The sequence below is a fragment of the Arvicanthis niloticus genome, chromosome 9 (assembly GCF_011762505.2).
Source record: "Arvicanthis niloticus isolate mArvNil1 chromosome 9, mArvNil1.pat.X, whole genome shotgun sequence".
NCBI lineage: Eukaryota > Metazoa > Chordata > Mammalia > Rodentia > Muridae > Arvicanthis > Arvicanthis niloticus.
Genome location: NC_047666.1, coordinates 79976319 through 79999601, shown reverse-complemented (window position 1 = coordinate 79999601; position 23283 = coordinate 79976319). Strand labels below are relative to the sequence as shown.

Below are 23283 nucleotides of genomic sequence, written 5' to 3'. Positions count from 1 at the left end.
GAGGGCGAGGGAAGAGGAGTGAGAGTCTGATGGCAGACTGTCTGTAAGCAGTGAACCAAACAAGCTACAGAACAGCTAGAGACTATGAAAATGACACTTTCGGTTTAATGTATTCATAGTGCCATCCTGTGGCTGAAGCAAGCCTGAGCTTGATACTAGTTCAATAAAAAAGACTTGAAAATTCTGAAGAAAATGTGATATGTTTGGTAAATATAATCAAATAATTTTTATATATCCTCTGACTTTGGAAGTGTTCTGCCATTGCTGTCTCATAATACCAGAATGTCAGGATTGACCATGCTTAGGGCTGGAGAGATGACTCAGTGGTTATGAGCACTGACTGCTCTTCCACGGGCCCTGTGCTCACTTCTCAGCACCCACATGGCAGCTCATAGCTGTCTCTAACGCCAGCTCCAGGGAGCCAGTGTTGCTTTCTGGCCTTCACAGGTACTGCATGCAAGTGATGTAGCCAGAAATACAGGCAAACAATTAAACAGAAAGGAAAGGAAAACAAACAAACAAACAAACAAACAAAACTAGGCACACAAAGATTTGACCCTTATTAGTGAGAGAAATAATCACTGATATGATGTTTAACTCATACTTCATTTCTTGAGTTCTTTGACATCATGAGTAACATGAGGCCCAAGTCAATCTGATAATAGTCATCCAGGAAAACACACACTCAAAAGAGAGAGAACTCAGACCTAGAAACACTTGGTAACTGCTAGACTTTCATAGTTCAGAAATGTTACTGAAGGAAACTGTGCCACGCCGCATCTACAGTTTTGACCAGTGATGAGTCATGCACCGTGGTTGTTGCCCCCGTCAGGTCCTGCTGCCTTCTGTGTGTCAGTCATTGCATGCCAGATGCTCTCACTGCAGTGAACACTGGCCAGCATGGCGTTTCTCCAAGCACGTGGCTCTGGCATTGAGTGATACATGAGCGAATTGGAATGTATTTTGCGCTATAAAGTTTGTTAGGCACTTGAGGACCAAGATGACCAATTGTCTTGTCTTCTTGAAACTTGTGATCTTAGATGGTAAAATGTATTAAATGTATTACTATCTTGTATGGTATACAGTGCGGAAGCAGGTATGATTAACCATGTTGGTGTCTGTTCTGATCTTAAACGCATTTGAAGGCTATGTATATCAGATTTTCATAGGTTTCTAATCTTTTAGTAAGATACTTAACGCTGTATGAATGTGTACTCTGTTGTGTCCTAAGCCTCCAGCATTTGTGAGTCAGTCTGAGCCAGTGCTTCTCTGCTAGTCGGATAGTCACTTTGTAGACCACAAAGGGGCTGCGGCTGAGACCTCCTGCCCATTGCTTTGTCCCTCGTTAACCACAGTGATGGGACATTTTTATGCACTAGGAAGAAGCAAACCCATCCCATTAATCTGAGAATTTATTGTGATGTTACTTTTCATTTCCTCATTTTTCTGTTCTGAGAAGAGAATTTGAGAAAAGCAGGTGGATGTTAGCATCCATAAAGGAGCCTGAGATGTTACTGTTCTTTGTGTGACACCCAGGGCTGTGATGAGATCATGACAACATGCCTTGCGTCTTCCTGGCAGACACTGCCTCTCCACAGACCTGCAGATAAGCTAATGAGGCCTGAGCATTCGCTCCATGCTCGACCGCATTCGGTACTTTCCAATGGCAGGTCATTTGAGTCTTAGGAGATCCCTGAGAGAGACTCCAATCCTATTGTGTGTGAACAAAACAAAACAGTAGTTTCCTTGAGGACACAGCCAAACCACAATCAAAGGCTGGGTGACCTGGCTTTGGGACTTACACTTACTATGGATCTAGACTTGGGTTTGCTGGTGAACATGGCAGGCCTGTCAGCTGCCTGCCAACTCTCAGGCAAGGGGGCAGGTGAGTTTTGCTTTGATGTCATGTCCAGAATTAGGAAAAACAAATTGGTTGAAGTAGATTGTTGATTTTTGGTTTTGAGAATTTTTTGAACTTTTAAGAATATTTTAGATGAATCTTGAATTTTACAGCATACACTTTTTGTTCTTAAATCATAATAGATTTGAGTTATAAGGCAACCTTTAGTAGTTTGAAGTTAGAAAATGCTGTTTTGTTCATCACAGTTATGCTTTTTAGAAAGCTCATTTTGGGAGAAAAAAATTCAGGTAAAACCTTGAAAAATAAAATTATTACTTTACAAAATATTTAATTGTAAGGAAATGTGACGAGCCAGGTGGTGGTCACACATGCTTTTAATCCCAGCACTTTGGAGGCAGAGGCAGATGGATCTCTGAATTAGAGACCAGCCTGGTCTACATAATGAGTTCAGGGCAGCAGTTATGTAGAGAGACCCAGTCTAAAATCAAAACCAAGAAAAGAAAATGTGAGCTAGCTGACATGCCAGGAAATAACATCTGAAGTTATTCATTCTCTTTTGATTATTTGTTTTGTCTTAACAACCCTTAAGCACTCTTGATCTGTCTTGGTTTTGGCACACTCAGGTGAGTTGAGTGCTGCACTGGTACCAGGAGCACCGGGAAGCCAGGTGGGCATTGGTTCATGTTCGTTTAGTCAGTCACAGAGGGCAGGTTCCCTGGGAGTGTGACTTCTGCTAAGCACTCAGATGTTCTCTGAGGGATGTTGATGCTCAGGTGAGAATTAACGTGGATGTAGAAAGCTTTTGATTCTCAACTGTAGTCAGTTTTCAGGAAGTGATGAGCCGGTAGTCCTAGCAGCAGCATGTGTGGCATCTGGATAAGGAATGTCGAGTTACAGAGTGGCTTATATGTCTGGAAGAGTAGCAGCATTCCATCAGATGCAGAATAGCTTGTAAGCCAGCCACCATACCGACATCCTTTTTGGTGTTCTCACCGCCCCTCCATAGCACTTTTAGTACGGTGAGGACTTTTTTCAGTCTGTTCTAATCCCTACTCAGTTTGAGGCCGTGTACTCTGTTGAACCTGAACTCTTCAATTTCTGTTACTCCAGGGGAAGTCACTTTCCAGTGTTTGGGAATGCAACTTTCCTGTGTCCCTCAGCAGCTAGATTATCATATCCAAAGCCTTTGCTTGATTCAGCCCAACACCTTTCTCTCCTCTTGTTCATTTTTAAGTTAGGTTGAGCTGGACGTGATAGCTCATACCTATAATCATGACTCATTTGAAGCTGAGGCAGGAGAATTCTGAGTTTGGGGCTAGTTTGAGCTACATACTGAACCTCATTTCATAGAAAAAAAAAACCAGAATAACTATGTTGGGTAAACATAAACAGAAGTGATTTTTGAACACTTTGAGCAGGCGGGTATGTCTTAGTTACAAATATGCAATTGCCTCTAATCACTTAAGGATTGAGTTTAATAAAGGCATTTTGTGTTGAGCTTATCCATTTCCTGAAATATACATGAGTATTTAAAAAATTTCTAGTAGTTTCACCCACACTTCTGAAGCAAAAAGATGGCAAGATATCAAGCTGTGACCATGCTCTAGAACAGCAACAATAGAAAAGTGAATTCTAGTGCCAGCCCCACTGGTGGCATCACTAAGAACCAGTGGTGTGTTGAGTGTAGAGTCAGTGCACGTTAGCTACTAAAAGGAGAAAAAAGTTCAGAGATCTATAAGCTATACAAAGTTTGACCCATAGGGGAAAAAAGCTTTAAAATAGTGTGAAATATAAATTGTATAATACTTAAAATTTAATGTTTTCTAAAATGTTTTTTAAATTAGAAATAATTGTATAGATGATCAGAACATGGTATTTAATGTGGAAATCGTTTTTTTACCACCTTTGGAATGCTTGTTAAATGAGTACACATCTCAGCTGTATTTTCCTAAAATGACTTATAGTACCCATGTACTACGTGGATAATTGGTAGACACTTTTCAGCTAACCTCTGTTTTGCATTTTTTAAATGTATGATAGAACTTTAAATTTATGCTTTTGTACCTTAAATAAAATAAATAGATTCAGTAGTGTGTTTCCTATTAAAATATAGTTAGCAGTTTTTAAACTTTAAAAGATTCTATCATAGGGATTAAATAATTTGATATAGCTATTTTTCATTGATAATAAGATTATACTAACTATAAGTACTCTTTGAGTCTGTGGCTCATCTTTGGCATGATTGTAGTGTAGCTTTGAAAATAAATAGAATCTTCCTTAATACTAAATAAAGTGATTAGTGTGGACTTTTCTGTAGTTAACTAACTTTCACCCTGGCTCTTGCTCACAGTGTAGTGGCCGTGGTTGCCAGAGTGACTAGTGACGAGGAGCTCCTCCTGTACGCTTGCCTTGCTCTCACCTAGAGTCTAGGGCCATTCCTTTCTGTGACCATTTCAGTGAGCTGCCATAGTTTTCAGTCTGTGCTGTCACCTGATCCGAGCATGCGCCAAAACATCATCGTTCCTAGCTCTTGTCTGCCAAATCTGCTTTGCAAACCCTTTGTTTCTTAGCTTTTGCTTTAGCCAAAACCAAACTTAACATTTCCAGAGTGTGGACACATGCCATCTGCTTCCTTGGTGCTCATGTCATGTAACTAGCTTTCTACACTCGTCAATACTTTGCTAAGTGCAGTACTGGCATCTCATGCACTTGTGTGGCTGTGTCGATATGAAGGCTGCTTGTGAGCTTGCCTGAGGGGTATGAATGCTGCCCCTGTGCTCAGTCAGCTCGCTCTCGCTCTCTCTCTCCCTCTCCCTCTCGCTCAGGTTTAATCAGCCACATGTTCTTCCATGGCTTTGGTTTAACTCTGTTGTTTTATGTTATATCAAGGTAAGTCTGATGTGAAGTAACTGTATTCTACGTGGTTACACATAACTCAAGGGAATGACATTTCTCCATTTGAGTATGCTCGGCATTTCTAAATCAATACATTTCAAGCTTAAAATAAGAGCTCCCTCCATTTCTTCATTATTTTTTAAATGGTGTTGTGGATTGCTGCCAATAAAACCCATTTTTTAAAAACAGAGAATCTACTACATGTTACTTGTGGTACAGGTAAGGTGAGTCTACTGAGAGAAAACTTTTAACATGGCATACACTGATTGCCTTAGGAAATATTTTAAACTTCCAGAGTAGTGCAAAAAGTAAATAGCTAATTCATTAATGACTTTAAGAAAAGTTAGACTTAACAGTGTTTCAGTAAAACAGTTATTTTCTAGACTGAAAGTTATTTCTGTTTGTGATACTTATTTTTGTAGAACTATAATTTGATAAACAAGGATATTACATAAGCAATAGTTTGTTCTCTGCTATAATTTTCTTTTGGGAAAGGATGAGTTTACGTGGATGTTTAAATTGGCATACAAGCATGCATGTCCAGCCAGGCATGGTGGCTCACACTTGTAATATTAGCACTGGGGAGGTTGAGACAGGATTGCTGTTACAGCAATCCTGATCCAGCAGCCTGATCTACATAGTGAGCTTGAGGCCAGTTGGGCAAAACCCTATCTCAAACAAAGAAAATAACAAAAAAGGCATGTCTATCTTGTTAGCAGATGCGACTATGGACTCTGAAGTATATTTGTGCTCTTAATGCAGGATGTCATCCAGGAATATAAGAACAAGCTTGTAGTAGGTTGTAGGTGCAAATGGCCACTTGAATGTTCATAGTATGGGATGTAGCCTTTCTGTTCTCTTTCTTCTTTACTTTATCTTGTGCTTTTCATCTTTCCTCAGTTTCCTCCAGTCTATGCTTCTTTCTTTTCCTCTGAAGGAAATTTTCTTAGGGTAGCTCTTTCTCCAGCCCCAGACTTCCTCAAGAGCTGGCTGCCATTCACCTCCTCCTTTCCCTTGTCACCTCCTCCTTGCCGAGGAGACACCCATCCCAGGAGTATGAGCTCTAACGAGCTTCTTAGCCTTCCCTTACTCTCTCTCTTCACTCCTTTACTAGTGAGTATGCTTCTACTTCATTTATGTTGAAAAACTGTGCTGAGAATCTGATGGGACTGCTGTGTAGAAACAGAAAGTGGTGTTTGCTTGGTTTCTATGCTAGTACCTTTTGTGTGGAAGATGTACAGTAAGAGGTTAGCATTGATTCTAGAGGTAAGTGTTCAGAGTCCTCCCAAACTTGCACTGGCCACAAAAAGAAGCAAGTAACAGACCAATCTTGGTTCTAACACTTTTGCCTGTGAAGTAGCTCGCTTGCAGTGGTTGTTCACTCGCTAAGTCCAGGTGATTAAGAAGTGTGTGGCCACTTCTCCATTCATACTACCCCCTTACAAGGATGCCAGAGTTCCTCATGACCCGATCCAGGTGTGCAATCCTGAGCGTTCATTATTACCAAACACTGGGATGAAACCAGTGCCTCTACATGCTGGCTGTGCCACTTGGCTCATCTCTGGTCCCTAAACAGTCCTTGTTATGGTTGAGACAGGAACCCACATTTGTTGATAACCAGGCTGTGTTTAAAAACTCAGGAGTTAGTTTTCCATGTGCCCAGGACTTCAGGCATGGGCTGCTGTGCCCAGAAGCCACCCTTTGAAGTTATAGACCTTGTATGGAGTTTATAATTTTGTGTTTGAACTTTGCCCTTCTATATTAACCAAATTATTTATGTTAACCCTTTAAATATATATATTTTTGCCCGCCCAGTTTTTCCTCTTTTTAGATTGGCTAGTTCTTTTATACCCTAGTACTCCACCCTAGGATTTATATTTTTACTAAAGAATGACAAATAAAGGTTTTAGGGCTGGAGAGGTGGCTCAGTGGTTAAGAGCACTGACTGCTCTTCCAGAGGTCCTGAGTTCAATTCCCAGCAACCACATGGTGGCTCACAACCATCTGTAATGGGATCCAATGCCCTCTTCTGGTGTGTCTGAAGACAGCTACAGTGTATTCATATACATGAAGTAAATAAATCTTTAAAAAAAAAAAAAGGTTTTAATACCATTTAGAAATATTGATGAATCTTTACCTTGGGAAGAATTCAGAGCGTAGTAAATTATAAAGATAGGTGACGGAATACAAAATCAGAATTTACATTAAATTTGTGGCTAGAATACATAACCTACTCACTCAGTGAGATGAGACCCAGCATGTCCTCTCTGTAGACTGGAGGCCGAAGAATCAGTCACGGTCATCCTCAGCCACATAGACTGAGCTCTGGGAAATCCTGGCCCTCAAATTAGTCAAACAAATAAGCAAGATTGGAATCTGGGAAGTTGCGGTTTCCATTTTAAGTTACAGCAACTAAAACATAAGCCGTTATATTAAAATCCATGCATTTCTTGAAGTGGTAAAGCTAGTAGAGCAGCCTGACCTGTCCGTCCTAGCAGTGCAGTGTCAGTGCTCAGTCCTGACTCCTGTATGAAATCAGCACTCGAATACAACGGCAAGTGTAGTGTGGGCAGCGCTTCAGCTCCCAGAGTCAGGCTCACTGCAGACATTTCCTGCTAATGTGTAACATGCTGTCAAGTAGTCAACTGACTTAAACTTTATTTTTCAGATGAACCAGAAACTCGAGATGCATGGTGGGCAGAAATCAGACAAGAGATAAAGTCACATGCTAAAGCCTTAGGCTGCCATGCTGTAGTGGGCTACAGCGAGTCAACTAGCATCTGGTAAATGACAACTTGGATTTCTTGACCTGACATTGTGGTTTGGCTTGTGTGTGAGCTGGGAGAAATGCAATAAGAATTCAAGAAGAGAGGCACAGTGGGGAACCAAGACAGGGGCTGAGCGAATCAAATCAAGTTCAAGATGCTTTCTGCCCACTTGATTTCTGTGAACTTGAGAGCCTCAGTTTATTGTTAAAATGATGCTTTGTACAAACTGTGCTATGGGGTTTGAGGGTCATATGGGTGTATAATAATCAGCATGCTCAGTTATTAGTCCTTGGCCTGTAGCACTTCAGTTGCTGAGTCTGGGGACTCCTTCAGTGGGACATTTGGATGGAGTGCTAGGTGTTTTGTGAATGAATTGCCAAGTATCTCTAATGTTTGTCCTCAACCATTCTTAAGCCCAGCACTTGGGAGGCAGAGCTTTCTCTGAGTTCAAGGCCAGCTTTGCCAACATAGTGAATTCTAGACCAGCCAAGAGCTACGTAGAGCCTATATTAGAAAGCGAGCGAGCAAGCAAGCAAGCAAGCAAGCAAGCAAAGAAAGAAGCACTGCCACAAAGCCACTGTACTTACTGCATTTATAAGTTGAGATGGAACTACTTCTTCTGCCAACAAAATATTCCTCCCTAACTGCTAAGTTAGGAAGAGCCTTCCATATTTTTGGTTCATTCCTCCTATCTTTCATCTGAACCATCTCTCCTGTGTGCCCAGAGCTATGCTCTTTTCAAGGGTTTCCAACCTCCAGTCATCCTCTGCCATGGCCCTTGTCTGCTGTCTTCTTCGTAGACACTGGGGTCAGGCCTTCTTGTTAATAAACCTTCTTTTGCCACATGGCTTTTGAGTATGTTTTGGACTTGTTGATCCATTGAAACCGTTTAAAAAATTTGAAACTATGGAATTTTACTTTTAAATGACATAAAATCTAATGTTTTCCTCCCAGTATAGTTTGTTCCTTTATACCAGTTTTGACCCTATTATCTTAGGCACATATATTTTTCTCTTTTTTAAAATTATGATTTATTTATTTTATGTGCATTGGTGGTTTGCATGCTTCTATGTTTGTGTGAGGGTGTTGGATCTCCTGGAACTGGAGTTATAAACAGTTGTGAGCTGCCATGTGGGAGCTAGGAATCGAACTCAGGTCTTCCAAAAGACCTTCTTTTGGAAGAACAGTCAGTGCTCTTAACTCTCCACCCACATGTCTTTTTCTTTGGTTTTTGTTGTTTTATCTTCCTAGAACCCTCTCTCCATGCCCTTCTAGAAAGCAGAAAATTGCTATCATTCAGAGGCCACTAGACCCTGTGCTGACTTACCTCTCCACTGTACATTGCATAGTGCTTACTACCAGATTTTCTTCTCATCTGTTGATCATTACTGTCAGAGAAAGGTCATTAGCATATAGTAAATATGAATATTACTGAGCTATGCTTTTATTGTTTTTGCTTTTTATTGTTACAGACCATGTGTTATATACATTTGAACCACTCTAGTACTGTAGAATAAATAGATTTTTTGTTTTAAGTTTATTTTTTGTAATTTACGTATAGGCATGTTTTAGCTGTATGTATGCACATATACCACATGTGTGCCTGTTGGGTGGCCTGGAGTTGGGATTATGGATGGTGGTAAGCCACCATGAGGGTCCTGGGAATCAAACCTGGGTCCTCTGCAAGAGCAGAACGTGCTCTTAGCTACTGAACCATCTCTCCAGCTCCCATGATTCCTTCTGTCTCTTGTTATGCACCACCTAGTTAGTACCTTCCTAACAATTGTTCTGCCTTATTCTCTGGTAGGTAGTCCTGTCTTGTGAATGGGTTTAGTGCCATATGCTTTTATGTCTGAAGGATTTGATGTTTGAGGCATGATTTTTGCCATGAGATTTATATTGTGTTGGAGAACTATGACATCTATATTAAGTGTTATTGTTGAGATATTCTAGGGTGCTTCGGGGTCTCAGAGGACCAGAGTCTAAAGTAGGATGGGAATGTTGGTGGGAATGGAGTGTGAGTGGACTGATTCAGAAGTGTAGTGATGACTGATTCTTGACTTACGCCATGGAGAGTAGACATGACTGACAGCCCTGCAGAGAAGAGGCCTGTGTGGAAGTTGGAGAGCGTATGCACGTGTAGAGTGCTGCAGGGACAGATTCAGTGTGCCTGAAGAAGCCTGGTGAATTTAAAGCTAGATCACTGACACAAGGCCTGTAAGTTCATTGAATTTACTTCAGTCTGGATTCATGTGCCAGAGCTACTGCTCTCAAAACATGTTTGCATTTAAATCTCATCGTTACTAATTTTTTCCTGTTTCAACCTGTCCTTCCTAGTGTTATTGACAGAGTTTTCTGAAGCACTGAACTCTGGTTGTTCCCCAGGTGCCCTGTGCTCAGGTGTCATGTGGCTGACCTTGTCTTGCTCTCTGGTTTCTGTCCACATGCTCCTTTGTTCTCCCTTCTCTCTCATCTGCACTTGTCTCAGTTGCTATGGGGAGGCGCAACAGCTGCAGCGATTGCCTAATTATTGTTACTTCGAGACAGGCAATTTGAAATGAAAAATGTAAAAGGATTTCTTTTAAAATAAGATTCACACACACACACGATACATTTTAATTTTGTTTAGTTTATTTGCACACTATTTTAGATATGTTTGTAATTCTAAGTCAGATTATGCTGTAGCACTATCGATTACTTACATAGTTGTACTTTTGGAATAATTTTAATAAAGCTCTATAGATATTTAGAGTAATAGTTTGATAGCTTGTTACTAGATTTATAGTTTAAACTAGTTAACATTTCAGGAAGCTATTACTGTTAATTTATCTCTTTCAAGTCCTAATTTACAGCAACTCTTGCCTCTGCATTTGATGCCCACTGAGCTGGGTTTCCTGCCGAGGTTTAGGGGAGTCTCTGCATACCAATGAACATGTAGGGCAGTCTGACTTGGACCCAATTTATCACTCTTGATATTTAGTGTTTTCTGAAGGTTTATTGCTGGGAATGTTAACCTGTTTTTTTGTTGTTGTTTTGTTTTTCTAGTGAAGAAGTCTGTATTTTATCAGCGTCTGGTACGGCAGCTGTACTGAACCCTCGGTTTCTGCAGGAAGGCACTGTGGAGGGTTGTTTGGAACAAAGGTTGTCATGGCTTGCTTTTCTAAACTGAGGATGGGGAGACTGACTTTTTAAAATCAGATTCAGGTAGTTTTCTGTAGGATTGGTGATAGTGGGCTACTGTCCTGGCAGTACCAGGTTCATGCCTTCTTCCTGTTAGCTGCCCTGTGCTAAGTGCTGTGCGGCATTCTGTCCTACACAGCATGAAGTCCCATGCATGACGAACAGGAGGAGAATCTCAGGTACACCTTTCCCTTTTAGCATTGTCGTAAAATGGACCTAATTTCCTTCACTCTCAGATTACATCCTCATGTTTCTAATCAATACAGTTTACTCCTTTATACCAGCTTTGACCTTTATCTTTGGCCACAAGGAACATTGTTAGGTTCTACTGTCTAGTGAAGTGGTTCATTCTGTGTAATCATAAAGAATCCTAGTCATTTTTGCACATGGGTGTTCTGTCTGCATGAAGCATCAGTTCCCATTACAGATGGCTGTGAGCTACCATGTGGGTGCTGGAAGAGCAGCCAGTGATCTTAACTACTTTTTCTTTTCTCTTTCTTTTTTTAAAATTATGATTTATTTGTTTTTATTTAATGTAAATTGGTGGGGTTTTTTTGTTAATTTATCTTTTTCAAGTCTTAATTTGTAGCAACTCTTGCCTCTGCAATTGATGCACACTTAGTTTGTGTTTCCTACCCTAGGTTTGGGGGTAGCATTTGAATATTATCTAATATATAGAGCAATCTCAGTTCTTTTTGTCTCATCCCTACAACAGAACTTATTCTCATAAATTTCTCTTTCACAAAACAATCAAAGCACTTTGTGCTAAACTGCTTAAAGGTTTCCTGAGAAATGACTGTAATGGGAGTGGAGAGTGAAAGCGTTAGGTAGAATCAGCCTGCTTTAATGCACTTCATTAGCGGCTTCCTTAGCCTTTAAACTGTTCGCTTGTATAAATGTAAAACGTTTCCTATAAGCAGATAAAGCTAGCCAATGAATGTGTATGTAAATGACTGTACTCAGATATATTAGTATTAAATCATATACATTAAATTATTAATGTAATATGAACATCTACTATGATAAAAATAACTAAATTATATAAATTAAGGAAGTATGAAAATTTTCTATATTCCAATTAAGTGTAATTTTGCAAGAGGATATGTTACGGCAAATGATCAAACAGAATTAGTATAATATGATTCTTTCTTTAGAGGAGTAGTAATGACCCTGATTTCATGGTTGCTAGTAATTTATCAATCACAGTGCACACTGCTCTGCTATAAGTTGTATTGTTTATACACAGATAAGCTGTAGGTAATGTATGTTGTTTAAATGTCCTAAGTATTTTAGAAATGCCCTATGACTCGTTTCCTATTTTTCTTGTTTTGAGGGTGACTAGGTATTGGACCCTGAGTAATGAGTGCCTTATTACTTTTAAACTATATTTATATAGGATTGAAGAGAATTTACCTGTGGGCTGCGGATTCTGCCATATACCGTACGATGAACTGAACATGCCGTTTCCAGCTCATCTCACGTATTGCTATAACTGCAGGAAGCAGAAGGTCCCTGATGTTCTCTTTACAACTATAGATCTGCCCACAGATGCAGTGGTTGTTGGAAAAGGTTGTCTTATTCAGGCAAGGTATGTTTGTGACAACTGAATTTGGTGTCCTGGAAAAACCATGAGATATAGAAATATAAACTTGAACTATGTACATTGTTTCTTACGTGTTTGAACCGTGACCAACTGGGCAGCTCTATTTGAATCTTGTATTTATCCCATTTACAGCTGACAGAGAAACTACTCTATAACACTCAAATTTGTATGCACAGAATTTTTATAACATTTCAATTCTGTTGTATATGTGTTTATTATATGTATGAGTTAGTGTGTTTACTAATTTGGCTAAATATCACCTGCTTTAAAGACTTCTAATATATTCTGGAAGAAGGTAGGTTTTTGTTTTGTTGTGTTTTCTTTTAAAGAACAGTGTTCCATAGTGTTCCTTTATGTAAAACTCAGCTGTTTATCATTGGAGTAGGACATCCTGGAGTGTCACACATGCTTTAAGTGTCTAGTTCACCAGCAACCGCTAGGTTTCCTGGTCCCTTGGATGTTTCTGTCTTAGCCTTGAGACTTCAGCACTAGTGACACACTTGATCCTTTTCTCCTGAGACAACTTTGATGTCAGTGTCACACAGAGTCTGGTTTGTTTGTTTGTTTGTTTGTTTGTTTGTTTTTTAAGACAGGGTTTCTCTGTGTAGTCTTGGCTCTCCTGGACTTGCTATGTAGACCAGGTTGTCTTTGAATTCACAGAGATCCTCTTGTCTCTGCCTCCAGAGTACTTGGATTAAAGGCAGCTGCCACCACCTTCCAGCTGAGTTGTTTTGTTTTGTTTTAACCTGCATTGGTGTTTTGCCTGCATGTATGTTTGCATGAGAGAGTCCAATCTGCTGGAACTGGAGTTACAGACAGCCATGAGCTGCCGTGTAGGGAATTGAACTCTGGTCCTCTGGAAGAGCAACTAGTGCTCTTAACTGCTGAGCCATCTCTCCAGCTCCCTGAATCTTTATCCTAACATAGTTAATGCCCTTCACTCATTTAATGGGAGCCATGGGTTTGGACTCTCTGACAACTCATAGGTGTGCATGCTATGCTTATGCACGTGAGTCTCATATTTCTAAATCTAGTATAAAACCTGTTCCTGACCTTCAGAGCTGCAGACCTCTGTGCTTCACACCCTAATATGAGGAGCCATAAAGGTCTCATATTGTTCCAGTTGTATGACAGTCCCTCACTTCCTGATCATGTCTTTGTAAGACAGTAGCATCCCTCTCCTGTATGTGTCCTGTCTGGGAATTATTGATATTGTCTTCTTTTACATAGCATATTAATTCTAAAGTTATATTGAGTTTTCTTCTGAAATATATTTATATTCTATTTAGTGTTTTTCTTCTTCTGTCTTCTGCTTCCATTTGGGTTCACTTCTTCCTCCCCTGAAGTATATATCCTTGAGTATTTTTTGATGATCTATTGGTTATGAATACTTGTTTTTGTTTGAAAATGTATTTATTTTTATGTTGAAAACATTTTATCTGCAGGTATTTTTGTGAGCACAGTAAAGACAGCCTTTACCACTGCCTTTCTGGCTGTTGTTACTGTTGTGTCTGGGCTGTGTTGATCTGTGCTCTCTCTGTTACTATTGTGTCTGGGCTGTGTTGATCTGTGCTGTCTCTGTTACTGTTGTGTCTGGGCTATGTTGATCTGTGCTGTCTGTGCTGTGTTGATCTGTGCTCTCTCTGTTACTGTTGTGTCTGGGCTGTGTTGATCTGTGCTCTCTCTGTTACTGTTGTGTCTGGGCTGTGTTGATCTGTACTTTGAAAGCTTTCACTTGCATAACAGGTGCTCAAATAATTTGTGTGCTTAAGCTAACATTTCTCTCTGCTGCTTATTCATCCTATAGTTATGTGTGTGGTGTTTTACCTACATGTATGTATGTACATATGTACGTACCATGTTCATATTGATGCCTGCAGAGACCAAAAGAGGGCATCAGACCTCTTAGAACTGGAGTTAGAGATAATTGTGAGCTGCTGTGTGCCTGCTCTGACTTGAACTCTGGTTTCTGGAAAAACAGCCAGTGCTCTTAGCTGCTAAGCCATCTCTAGCCCTGGAACCTAAGATTTTTTTAATTGTGTAGTGATGCTGAACTATTAATGCATTTCTAGAGAGTCTGAGGTTTTTAATTCTACTTATTTGAACTTCCTGTAAAGATACACCTACAGACAGAAATGGCAAAGCAACAAGTTGTAGTGTAACAAATCTGTTTGTAACTAGTATGTTTCTAAGCATGCTTTTAGGGAGTCTGTTCTTAATGGTGCTGGAGCTCAGACCTCAACATCCTAAAGAGAGCTCTTCCAATAAACCAGATCCCCATCCTGACATTTCTTAGGACAGTACCAAGAATACAGTGCACTTACAGAATTATTTTCCTTTGTAGGTTATGTCGATTAAAAAAGAAAGCACAGGCAGAAGCTAATGCTACAGCTATCAGTAATCTCTTGCCGTTTATGGAATATGAAGTACACACTCAACTGATGAACAAGCTCAAACTCAAAGGAATGAATGCTTTGTTTGGACTGAGAATTCAGATCACAGTGGGCGAGAACATGCTGATGGGCTTAGCGGTGAGTGGAGAGGCTTTTGTCAACTCAGAGGCTGGAGAGTGTTGTGTGGGATTCAGAGGGTTATGTAAGACATAGGATAACTAGATGTGGTAGTCCATCCTCATCGTCCTTCACCTAGGGTCTGAGGCAGTGATCAGGAGATCAAGGCCTGACTGGGCTACACAGCAAGACCCTGTTTCAAAAGAATAAGTAAACAAAAGTAGACTTAGCTACAAACATCAAGCCTTTAACGGCTGGGGAAGTTTTAGGAAGTCAGTCTCGTGGTTTGCTTTTATATAGTTTTAAGGGATCAGTCTATTATTCCTAGTTTGTTGAGTTGAAACCATCTGAACTGTATAGGGCTATTGACAGTTACAGGATTTTCATCTGTGTGTTGGGAGCTTTCAAATTGTATTCTTGTGTCATTTCTTCATGACATACAGAGATATTTAATTTATAAAATCTGTGGACATTCTAGTCTCTATAAATTTATAGTTAAAATGCAGAATTATTTTCTGTTTCATTTCCTTTTTATTAGACCAAGTATGTAAATTTTATTTAATTTTTTTAGATTTTGAGGCCTAATGAGTACATGCCTTGAAGTCATGATCCTTCTGCCTCAGCCTGCTGAGTACTAGATTTGCAGGTTACAGCACCATGCTCAGCTGTCCGTTTTTGTATGTAGGAGATAGGTATGTGACTGTGATGAGCTGACTAGTTTATGGCATTGATGTAACTCGCCTCAGGCCTGCTCCAGGTAATGTTTCCATATTCACTTGTGATGCCATTTACAGCCACCTGCCATTACCTGGGCACTGCACTGTGTGTACCAAAGTTTCAGGGTTTGAAGGCTAGCGTTTGTGCTAGCTGACAGGAGCGTCCCTTGCTAGATGACACTTAAGAGGAGAAGACAGTGCTGCCATGGGGCCATTCCAAAGAGATAGGGTCATATGTGCTGACAGTGGTTTCAAATCCAGGCCCATGCAGTTCAAGGCAAGTGTCTTTTCAGCCAGTGTGTTAGCAGAGTGTTAGGTAATGCTAAGGCTTGTCAGGGCTTCTTAGTAGTTGACATGAGCACTACATTATGGCTCTGCTAATATGTAGATCTAATAATGAAGGTCTAGAAGAGTGTTGCCAAGGGCCAGTTTCAGCCACTGTGCAGACATCATTGTAGAATGTTGAAAACTCGACAGTTGATGGATTTCACATCAAATATACAAGCAAGCATCCAAGGTTGAAAGTGCCACCTCCCCTTGATTCCCATATCTCCACTTAAATGCTTTTTTTTCTCTTATTGCTTCACATTTATTTGTAGACGTACACGCATCATAGTGCACACATACTGTGGTGCACATGTTGGGATCAGAGGACAGCCTGTGGGAGTCACTTCTCTCCTTTCACCATGTGGGTTCCATGGATGAAACTCAGGTCATCAAGCTTGGCACAGGGCACCTTTACTTGCCATGTTGCCAGCCCTGTTTTTGCTCTTTTTGAGATAGAGTTTCCATAGCCCAGGCTGGTCTTGAATTTATGATTATCTTGGCTCTACCTCTTTTTTTTAAAGATTTATTATTTTATGAATGTGAGTACAATGTCTTCAGACATACAAAAGAGAGCGTCAGACCCCCATTACAGATGATTGTGACCCACCACGTGGCTGCTGGGAATTGAACTCAGGACCTCCGGAAGAGCAGTCAGTGCTCTTAACTGCTGAGCCATCTTTCCAACCCCGTGGCTCTACCTCTTAAGAGCTGGAATTGTAGGCATGTGCTGCCACACCACCTTTATGCTTAGATTTCTTTACATTTTTCTCTGCTTGTGGTAGCTTAAACACACACACACACACACACACACACACACAGAGAGAGAGAGAGAGAGAGAGAGAGAGAGAGAGAGAGAGAGAGAGAGATATTTTTGTCTTGTTTTATCTTTCCCATAATTTTCCAATACTGATAATGTATACTGACTGATGTAGAATGAGAAATTGTCACTGTGTTAACTAGTAGAATAAGTGTGTCAAGTGTTTGTTGGTGGCTATGGAGTATGGTGAGTGATGAGGTGTACAGAGGAGACTGCCTGTGGTTCCTTACCACGTCCTTTCCGTATTTGCCGCAGCTGTTCTCTGTGGTAGCCAATCTAGAGGCAGACTGCCCACTTACTGGTGGTAAAGCTGGGGTAGTAACTTCTCCTCTTGCTAAGGGATATCTGATTTCAAGTTAGTTTTATGTATGTATTTTAGGTATTCTGAGACATGGTCTCATACTATGTAGCTGAGACAGGCCTGGAACTCATGCTGAAGCTTAGGCTTGCCTAGAAGATCATATTCTTTTGGACAGATTGCTCAGAATTCAACCTTTTTTTTTCTTGTATAAGTATGAAATAAAGTTTTAAAAGCTATAGCTGGTTATGCAGTTATGTAGTTATGGTTTGTCACAGTGCCAAGGTTGATTGCCAGGCCGCTGGTACATAACAGTTTTAGGTTTTTAATTTTGTACAGCAGTCAGTCTATACCCTCCTTTCAAGATATAAATATTAACTACATAACTGCATAACCAGCTATACCTTTTAAAGCTTTACTTCATACACTATCTCCATCTACTTCGGAATCTCCCTAGAGTACACCAACCCTGGTAGCAGAGTGTTTTTGTATGTTCTTAGGGACATGCCCAGCCATGTGTCTTTTGTACAGAGCAAAGTGCACATTGCTAGACAGAGAACTTAAGGCCATTGTTGATTAGTCTTCTGTCTGATTATTTTCTGTTTTTTTCACAAGTCGGCCACAGGAGTCTACTTAGCAGCCTTACCAACGCCTGGTGGTATCCAGATTGCTGGGAAGACCCCTAATGATGGCTCCTATGAGCAGCACATCTCCCACATGCAGAAGAAAATAAATGACACGATTGCAAAAAACAAAGAACTGTATGAGATCAACCCCCCGGTGAGTGACTGAGGCCTGCGCAGTGAGTGCACCAGCCACTGGCCGGCTGGAGGGTACCTGCAGGGAGCCTTCCTGTGGACAGGGATGTTCTTCACCTCATTACTGTCCTTGTTTAAATGTCTCCTTTTCATCCAGTGTACACTGGACAGGTCTCCTTTCAGGTCTTACTTCTCAAATGTGCATGTATCTGTGTGTGCACACGTGCATGCTCGTGTACATGTGCGTGGGTGCATGTTCACATGCTTTACTTTTGTGGGACATGTATACACCCAGAAATTTTTTTGTCTTGCCCACTGGAACCTGTAGAGTAAAGCTCTATTACAGCCATGTTTCTTGTTCTAGAAAGATCTTCCAAGTAAGAGCCTCTCAGTATGTTCTTGTTAAATGGCTATGTAAGTAGTTTAAAATGCTCTTTTTCTTTTTTTTGGCTGGAGTTTTGACTTAACATCTATAATCTCAGCTGTTGGGAAGCTGAGGCAGAAGTATTGTTGTGAGTTTGAGGCCATGTGAAATTGACTGGATGCAGAAGAGAAAGTGATGATGCAGAAGTCTGACTCCATCCTAACAGGGAAGACGGCATGTAGATGAACGTCAGCAATACTTGGCAAGCAGTGTGGCGGGAGGGCAGGAAGACACCTCTTTGGGAGATCAGGATTGAGAACATGTGAAAAAAACATACTGAGCATGTTCATGCCTTGTGTCTTGTCGTCATTTCTTAAGTAGTGTAGTGTAAGGGCTGTCTACACAACTTTACCTCGTGCAGTCTGCAGGTGAAGTCTGCTTAACGAACACAGGGAACTCTGGCTAGCAGCTCAGTGCACAGCAGTGTCCTAGCATGTGCTTGATCTCTTTATTTTAGTTGAATTATGTATTTCTGGGGAGGCAGCAGTATGTGTATGTGAATGTGTGTGCTTGCAGAGGTATGTGCTTGCCCTACGTGCTTTCTTCCTTAGTTCCTAGCTCATAGCTGCATCTATTTCTTGGATTTTGTTAATTGTACTGAACACCCTTTCAGATGTGTGCAGGGTAGGTTCTAAATATAATATGGACGATGTGACAGTACTCCACAGGTGGCTTTGAACTCTACAGGTGTCTTTTTTCTTAGGCACATGCTAGCAGTGAACATTTAACAACATTTTGGAAAACCTCTATTATAACCCATGTAAAGGAAGTTTCTGGAACAGCAGCAGCAGGCTCTGCCTGTTGTGCTCACACATCGTGGCCCAGGTTGAGTGTTTAAAAGACACACACATCTGTGCAGGATAACATCATATACTGCTTGTAGAAAATCAGTTTTGTTGCTGTTGAAGATTATTTAGCATGATGGATTATGCAGCCTGTACATGCATTTGTATGTGTATGTATTATCTTGCCACACACACACGTTTCTTATTTTTCACATTAACTATTATAGAGCCTTAAAGGGTTGCTACTGGAGAAGAAAGGGTATGAAAGACTAGTGCTCTCTTCTGGAATCTTTACATCCTTATAGCCAGTTGTACTTTAAAATGCTTCATAGGCATACATGTGGATAGTATGTAGAAGTACATGTGCCTGGGTGGGGAGCTTCCAACCTCATTATAGCTTCCTGTCTATGTTCTACAAGTTACCTTGACCTTGCTACACCCTAGGCAGTTAGCCTGCATTTGTAGATAAAAGAAAACATCTGTATCTCCTGTGATCTAAAAATGAAACTTTAGAGTTCAGTGAATGTATCTTGTGGATTTTTTTTTTTCACCAGGAAACTGCGTGTTAATACAAAGCTTTAAAAGCAAACTGAAGAATTCAGTGTCTGTAATTATGTTTCTTTCAGGAGGTATCTGAAGAGATGATAGGATCACCCATCCCAGAACCCAGACAGCGCTCAAGGCTTTTAAGATCACAATCAGAAAGTTCTGATGAAGTTACAGAGTTAGACCTTTCACATGGGAAAAAAGATGCTTTTGTTTTAGAGGTAATACTGCAATGAAATAATGTCCTAAAAGTCTGAGAAGATAAATGTTTTATCGTTGGGTTCTAAACTGATGTGACAACTTGTACTGTGTTACAGCTTCCAGGGGAATTGTAGAAATTTCACATATTTGACCATAGCAGCACTTGGTAACTGGTGCTGTAGTGTAGATAGCTCTGAAGCTACTTGGGTTAAAAGAATAGTAAAATGTGAGTTGAGCAACTCACATGTGGTGGTTTGAATAGGTTTGCCTCCGTAGACTCATGTGTTTGAATGCTGGGCCCATAGAGAGTGGCACTAACAGGAGAGATGGCCTTGTTGGAGGAAGTGTGTCACTGTGCGATGGGTTTTGAGGACTCTCTACTCAAGCTCTGCCCAGTTGGGAAGAGAGTCTCCTCCTTTGGATCAAATGTAGACCTCTCAGCTCTTTTAGCACCAGGACTGCTGTGGTTCTTACCATGAGGATAATGGACTATACCTCTGAAACTGTAAGCCAGCCCCAGGTAATGTTTGCCTTTATCAGAGTTGCCTTGGCCATGGTGTATCATAATAGCAATGAAGTCCTAACTATGACACTCATAGAAAATCTAAAATCTGAATTGCCCAGAAATCTCTAGTTTGGGGGCTGAGGCTGTAGCTCATTTGGTACCGTGCTTCCCGAACCTTCATGAAGCCTTGTACAGGATCCCCAGCACCATGTACATGGACAAGTTGTTTAAGCCTTTGATCCTCGTCCTCCAGAGGAAGGATTTCTTCATTGTATATTGAGCTTGGACTATAAGAGACCCCCCCCCCAAAAAAAAAAAAGAAAAAAATTAGAACTTTGAAAGTTTTGGGTTTAGAACATTTTAGTTTCTGGAGTTAAGGAGTTAAGGAGTAGGGATGCTTAGCTTCGAACATCTGTGCAGACATCAGTCTGGAGCGCTAGGTAGACAGCAGCCCTGAAGGAGAAGGGTACTCTGCCTGCAGTAGGTTCCCATTTGTAGTTATTTTTTTCTTGTAAGCTCAAATGACTTTAAATTAGGAATGTACTGGTCTTACCTATCTATTTAACTATTATGTATGTATGTATGTATGTATGTATGTATGTATTATGTATGTATCTGTCTGTCTGCCTGTCTATCTACCTATCTCTATCTATCTATCTATGTATTTATCTATCTCCCTCCCTCCCTCCCTCCCACTCACCTACCTACCTACCTACCTATCTATCTACCTATCTATTTGGTTTTTCAAGACAGAGTTTCTCTGTGTAGCTGTCCTGAAACTCACTTTGTAGACCAAGCTGCCCTCAAACTCACAGAGATCTTGAAAGTGTGATTCAAGCAGGAATTATAGCTGTGTGACACAATGCCCATCTTAATGTGCTGTTTTATCATAGTATAATTGTTCTTACTTCTTATGACTGTATTTCATAAATATTGCTCTATGTACTTTGTAATGACCCCACTGAATACTGAGTACAGTGTCTTCTTGTTCCATGCATGAGATACTGCTGACAGTCTTGAACAGGTGAGCTCCTTTCCTGAAGAGCAGCTGTGGCATGGTCAGCAGCTCACTGTTTGCACAACAGTGTTCCTCACCCTTCCCTGTGAGGAGCTTAGAAGAGACAGGAATGATACATGCACATTGTGAGAAGAGCATTGCTGAGGAGAATCTGGTGTTTGCTAGTAGTGAAGCTGCTAGTAGTAATTGTGTTGGAATGAGATTCAAGAGTCAAGTCTGAAACATGGGTGATTGCTACGGGGACCACCTATGAGACCAGCAGATGAGTGAGACGAAAGGGCCTTTTGGGTTGTATCTATCTAGTTTTTAAAAAACATTTATTCATATGTTTTTATGCACGTGTGTGTGTGTGTGTGTGTGTGTGTGTGTACGTGTGTACCATCATGAGTTTATGCAGGTTATCCCTGGGGCCAGAGAGATACAAATCCCTACTGTTGGAATTATAGGCATTTGTTATGAGCCACCCAGTATGGGTCCTGGGAACCCAAAGCTGGATCCTCTGTAAGAACAATATGTGCTCTTAATTGCTGAGCTGTCTATCTGGCTCCTGAGATGAATTTTCATATGCAGAAAACCCAAACTGTGGTCTGTTTTCCATTGTCTACAGTTCAGGCTGGGGAGAGAAGGGAGATGAGCGGAGAAGCAGTGTAGTTCAAGCATGTAATTGGCTCTGGGCTGTGCGGTTACCACAGCCAGTGGTAACATCAGTGCTTCCTGGAGCTTGTAAGAAATGGGTTGTTAGGACTCTACTTCAGATCTAGGAAAAGGCAATGTCAAGTTGGAGCCCTAAAAGTTAGCAAGCTCTTGAGGTGGCTAAACATCCCGTGAAGTTTGATCCAGAGTATAACTGATGAGTCAGGTGATGGGACCCTGACTGGGCAGAGACACAAAAGAAAAAGTACTTCCATTGTGGGCAGAAGATGGCAGGGGATAGATTCAGAGGGAGAGGAAACAGATGAGGTACACTTGTGACTCTGCTTGTGTCATGTTTGGGGAATCATACCTTGAGTTATGGCCATGACTGGGCAGTGAAGCTGAAGTGTGGGTAAACATAGCTGTGAGATGTTATATGTAAGAACACTGGTTTTGTTTAGTCTTGTTTATATTATATGTAGAGTATTTTTATAAACATTTTTGAAAAGTCTGCATAAAAATAATGTCAACATACTTTAATGTATAAAAGGTTTTACTTAGAAGTATTTGAAGTTGTTACTGTGGAGAAATTTGCTGATGCTAGAATTTTTATTTGTTTATATGCATGGATCTATGTAAAAGCATATGTATGCTCGTGTCTGCAAAACCAAGAAGAGGGTATCTCAGTTACTTTTCTATTGCTGTGAAGAGACACCTTGACCAAGGCAACTTCTAGAAGAAAAGAATTTCATGAGACTTATAATTCCAGAGGGTAGAGTCTCTGAGCATCATGACAGGGAGTGTGTCAGCAGGCAGGTCGATGTGGTGATGCAGTAGTAGTGGAGAGCTTTCATCCTCATCTGTAAGTAGGATGCAGAAAGAAAGAACTAGCTTTTGAAACATCAAAGCCTACCCCAAATAGCACACCTCCTCCAACAAGGCTATACCTTCAAATCCTTTCCAGACAGTTCTTCCACCTGGAGACCAGGTGTTCAGATCCATGATCCATCCTATGGGGGCCATTCTTATTCCAGCCATCACACAGGGCATTGGATTTGTTGAGGCTGGAGTTTCAGAGTTGTGAGTGTCTCAGTTTGGGTGCTGGGAACCAAACTCTGATCCTCAGAAGACCTGCAGAGCACTCTTAACTTTGAGACACCGTTCCAGCCCCCGTAGTAAATTCATTAGCAGAGGAAATGGCTCTGCATTTCCTTACTTCTTAAATCTTGAGCTTTTCAGAGAATGAAAATAATTTTTAAGGAATTAGGACAACTCCCATATTTGGATTGATGGTTACACAGTAGTTTTATCTTTCTGTTTCTAGATCGATGACACTGATGCCATGGAAGATGTGCATTCCCTTCTTACTGATGTCCCACCTCCTTCAGGTATGCAGTAGGCTGGCTTTGAGATAAGGCGGGTAGAGTGATGCTCTGGC

At 40.8% G+C, this 23283-nt stretch overlaps 1 protein-coding gene across 23 annotated transcripts in view; it reads left to right on the top strand.

Moving 5' to 3' along the window:
- C2cd5 (C2 calcium dependent domain containing 5) overlaps positions 1-23283 on the top strand; it is an 83180-nt gene that overhangs the window by 42289 nt on the left and 17608 nt on the right. For all 23 annotated transcript variants that reach the window (XM_034511407.2, XM_076940808.1, XM_076940806.1 and 20 more), the window contains 7 exons: positions 7425-7539; positions 10570-10665; positions 12101-12292; positions 14652-14838; positions 17591-17755; positions 19569-19709; positions 23170-23233. In XM_034511407.2, the coding sequence (XP_034367298.1) occupies positions 7425-7539; positions 10570-10665; positions 12101-12292; positions 14652-14838; positions 17591-17755; positions 19569-19709; positions 23170-23233 (960 nt within the window). The remainder of the gene's footprint in view (positions 1-7424; positions 7540-10569; positions 10666-12100; positions 12293-14651; positions 14839-17590; positions 17756-19568; positions 19710-23169; positions 23234-23283) is intronic.